At 40.5% G+C, this 4,397-nt stretch overlaps 1 protein-coding gene across 1 annotated transcript; it reads left to right on the forward strand.

Moving 5' to 3' along the window:
• Positions 1–262: 262 nt before the first annotated feature.
• On the forward strand, positions 263–1,231 carry LOC113422676 (olfactory receptor 5AS1-like). Its single transcript, XM_026683797.2, has one exon. It carries the CDS (start codon positions 287–289, stop codon positions 1,229–1,231), a length of 945 nt encoding a protein of 314 aa, XP_026539582.2. The 5' UTR covers positions 263–286.
• Positions 1,232–4,397: the final 3,166 nt, after the last annotated feature.

The following is a 4,397-nucleotide window of genomic DNA, read 5'->3' on the forward strand; positions in this document are numbered from 1 at the left end:
GGCATCACAAAGCTTTCAAAAGGAGGAGGGAATACTTTCCTTCAGAGAAAAGCCCAAATTAAGAGTGTATGCAGTTCTGTGGAGAAGGGGGGTAGAAGTTTGAGGTAGCTTCATCCTATAATCTTTCAGAATATATCTACTAGATTAGAAGGTTATAGCTACATTAGCAACCTTCTGCCCATTAGTGGCAGGCAAGGAAAAGATTGGATTTGATTGGATTTTCCTGTGTCCTCTGGGCTTGGACCTGACAATCTTCTTTGTCTTACAGGCTTACTGAACTAATGCCATGGCCCAATGGAATCAAACCACAGTATCAGAATTCATCCTTGTAGGATTCACAGAAAATCCAGTGCTCAGCACCTCTCTTTTTGTGGTGTTTCTAGCCATCTATGTGATCACTCTTCTTGGAAATCTGGGGATGATTGCACTGATTCATCTTGACTCCCATCTCCAAACACCTATGTACTTTTTCCTTAGCAACCTGTCCTTCTCAGATCTCTGTTACTCTACTGTCATTGTCCCTCAAACCCTAGTGAATTTCTTGGCTGAAAAGAAATCCATTTCTTTCATTGGTTGCGCTGCTCAGTTTTACTTCTACGCTGTGTTTGCCAGTGTAGAATGTCTCCTGCTAGCTGCTATGGCCTATGACCGTTATGTGGCCATCTGTAACCCACTATTGTACCCTACTGTCATGTCCAAGAAGGTTTGTATTTGCCTGGTGCTGGCTTCCTACCTTGTGGGTTGTGCCAATGGCATGGTACACACAAACACTACCTTTCGCCTTCCCTTTTGCAGCTCCAATGTCATAAACCATTTTTTTTGTGATGTACCTTTAATTCTGAAGCTTGCCTGTTCAAACACTCAACTCAACCAGATTCTGCTTTTTGTCATCTCTTCGCTGATAGGACTGTGCTCATTCTTCATCATCCTTATCTCTTATGTCTACATTATCACTGCTATCCAAAGGATCCACTCAAGCGGGGGAAGGAAGAAGACCTTCTCTACCTGCGGCTCCCATTTGATGGCTGTTACCTTGTTCTACACCACCATTCTTTTCATCTACCTGAAGCCTTCCTCAAGTGATGTTGAAGCACAAGACCAAGTTGCTGCTGTCTTTTATACAGTAGTGATTCCTATGGTAAACCCTGTCATCTATAGCCTAAGGAATAAGGAGGTGAAGGAAGCACTGAAAAGAATAGTGAGAAAGAACTGGGTTTCTGCTCAGGCATAATAACACTTTCTCATACTGAGAATTACAAATTGCATTGGGCACCTAACAGGGTGACTTTCTTCCAAGAAAGCATATACATAGAGGATTGTGTTGTATATCCAAGACATAACTTATTATTTTGAAATATTAAAGTAGAGAAGGGGGGAATGTTAACTTTTAAATATCTGCTTAATGAGGGATTGTGTGGGATTATGCTTCTAGAAGATATGAAAAAAAAACTGTGTAGAATGAGAAAGTGAAAGAAGCTGTGGCTAAGAAAAAATGCAAACAAAGGAACCATTGCTGAAAAAAAAAGTAATGAAGATACACTGATATAATGTTTATAAAGAGAAAAACAGGAACTGAAATAAAACAAGGAATAGTTAAGAATAGTAAAGAAAGGGAAAAGTGCACTGGTTTGGATGGAGAGAAGGAGGAATGGGGTAGTGAGTAGTGAGGGAGAAACAAGAATCCTCTAGGAATTCAAATTTAAAATTATGAAATTATTTTGAATGAAACTGGAGGAAGGAAATACTAGAAGAAACGTTTTAGAGTTCTATATGAGAATGATTCCCCCTACATTACTGATATGCTGCTTCATTGTGCAAGGAGGGTGGGACAGAATGTTCCTAGGAGGGAAGAGCAGACAACTCCAGTTGTTTATGCCAGGCATATATATAGCCTTCAACTTACAACAATTCATTTAGTGGCCGTTCAAAGCCACAACAGCAATTAAAAAAGAGACTTATGACTTTTTCACACGACCTTTGCAGCATCCTCATGATCGTGTGGTAAAATTTCAGGTGCTTGGCAACTGGTTCATAGTTATGACCGTTGCTATGGCCCAAAGTCATGTGATCCCCTTTTGTGACCGTCTGACAAGCAAAGTCAATGGGGAAGCCAGATTCACTTAACATCCATGTTGCTAACTTATTAACTGCAGTGACTCACTTGACAACTGTGACAAGAAAGGGTCGTAAAATGGGGCAAAGCTCGCTTAACAAATGTCTCACTTAGCAACATAAATTTTGGGTTCAAATGTGGTCATAGGTCAAGCACTACCTGTATTGTCCCAGAAGGGTCACCAGAATGTGAAGGTCATCCCAGCTGCCAAGTGGGCCCCTGTATAGGGATACAAGAAGATTCTGGAGGAAAATGATCCTCTTTAGCAACAACAGCACATACATCATTTGATGCTGCACAGGAGAAAGTAATGGTAAAACCACTCCTGTAGAAAACCTCACAGATTGACAATATAAAATGACTGGTGATATAATGCCAGATTATGGGCCCCCAGGTTTTTAATCATTTTAAAAGGTGCACAATTGCACACCAGTGATATTTGGTGGCATGATTTTAGGTCATTACAGGGAGAGATTGAATATATATGAAGTAGATTTGCCTACCAAAAATCATACCACTGAAAAACCAATCATTTTCCTGCTGGATCTCAGTGAGGTGATCTCAGCATGCTAGAATGCCACAAAGGAAACAGAGTTGACTGAAGGTGTCCTGCAGATTGCCTACATTGGCGTAAAGGGAAAGCATTATTATTCAGATGAAAAAGAGACTTAAGGGTATACTCCTCTGCCTCCATTAAAAGACAAAATCACTAGACTGATTATCTAATGTTCCTCATCTCCCCTATCTTATGGATCAACTCAGTTGCCTTGGTAAGCATCCATCACTGCTATAATCCCCACGTTGCAAAATGATCAGACAGCAATGTGACTCAAATGCCTAGTGAAAGAGCTTGCCTGAAGAGAGCCGAATACAGCCTAAGAAATAATAGCATCGTCCAAATATCACCCAAGAGTCACAGAATGCCAAATTGGGTAGTCAGTCAGTCCAAATGGCTGAGTCATGAATAAGATGCAAAAGCTCGGAAATCAAAAAGTTATCTCCAACAAAGACTGTGAGCAAAGGAGCTATTTAAATCTCTGTAGCCAGCTGGCTGCACTTACATATGTCTTGCCCTATGTTTAGAGAGAAGCCTCATTAAGGAATGTTGCTCTGCTTACATCTCGATTTGCCTAGACCTGGGTCTTAGGGGTTGGGCCTCGTCATCTGACTGCTCCATCTGAACAGAAGATTACCATGGTTGATCATCCTCACTTGAATCCTGGCTTCCTGATTCCTGAGGCTGACTATCCTGAAGGACAGGCTCAGCTGGAGCAACGTTGTCAGATTCCAGGTCAGAGTCAGACTCTAGAGTCAGAATCATGGATTATAACAACTGCTGTGTTGACTGAGTAGAGCTTGAAAGAGACCACGTAACAAAATCTTCCTCTTCACTATGATATTTCTGTATCACAACAACTTCCACTTGACCTACTGAAAGAACTACCATCTCTTTCTTTGCCATATGATAGCAATGCCTACTGGCATAGAAAATACCACCATGTAATTAACTCGGAGTCTTTCTGCTACCCTCTCTGATGCATGTCATAAAAGATTTTGATTTATAGATAAGCAATGAACTAGACAAGCTTGTCGATTATACTGCATTATCCAAGAACTCCAAGTTGTGAAGAGCTCAAGAAGGATCAATTTAAATTGGGCGAATGGTCAACCTAATGACAAATGGGACTAGGTTTAAGTAAATGCAAACTGGTGAAAATTGAGGCTCAGAAAGAGTTTTTACTCTCTTGACAATTATATCCTATTCCTTTGTAGTGCTAAATGCCACAATACAAACACTATTATCTTTCCAGTTAAACTGGAACACATCAAGCACTTCTTCTGTGACATCACTGCAGATGTATCTCCATCCTGCTCTGACATCACACTGAACATGAGGATGCTCTTTTTTAAATATTTGTTTTAATCCCATCTTTATTAATGTTATTTTTTAAAAAAACTCAAGGCAGTCAATGTACTTACTATGCCCTCCTTCTCCTATTTTCCCCACAACAAGACATTTGTGAAATGAGTTGGGCTAAGAGAAGAGTCACTGGCCCAAAGGTGTCCACCCAAATTTTCATGCCTGAAACAGTACATGATGTACTGGTTTCCAGCTTGGTGCTTTAACCACTAGGCCAAACTGACATAGGATATAGAAACAATTGGAGAGAGACAATCCTATAAGTAACCCAGTCCTAAGCCATTAAAACTTTAAACCTTGAATTGCACTATGAAATAAATGGAAGCCAATGCAGCTTGCAGAGCAGGGGTGTCACATGTGCCA

The sequence above is a fragment of the Notechis scutatus genome, chromosome 1 (assembly GCF_049901735.1).
Source record: "Notechis scutatus isolate UNSWTSFEM ecotype Mainland chromosome 1, rNotScu1.2, whole genome shotgun sequence".
NCBI lineage: Eukaryota > Metazoa > Chordata > Lepidosauria > Squamata > Elapidae > Notechis > Notechis scutatus.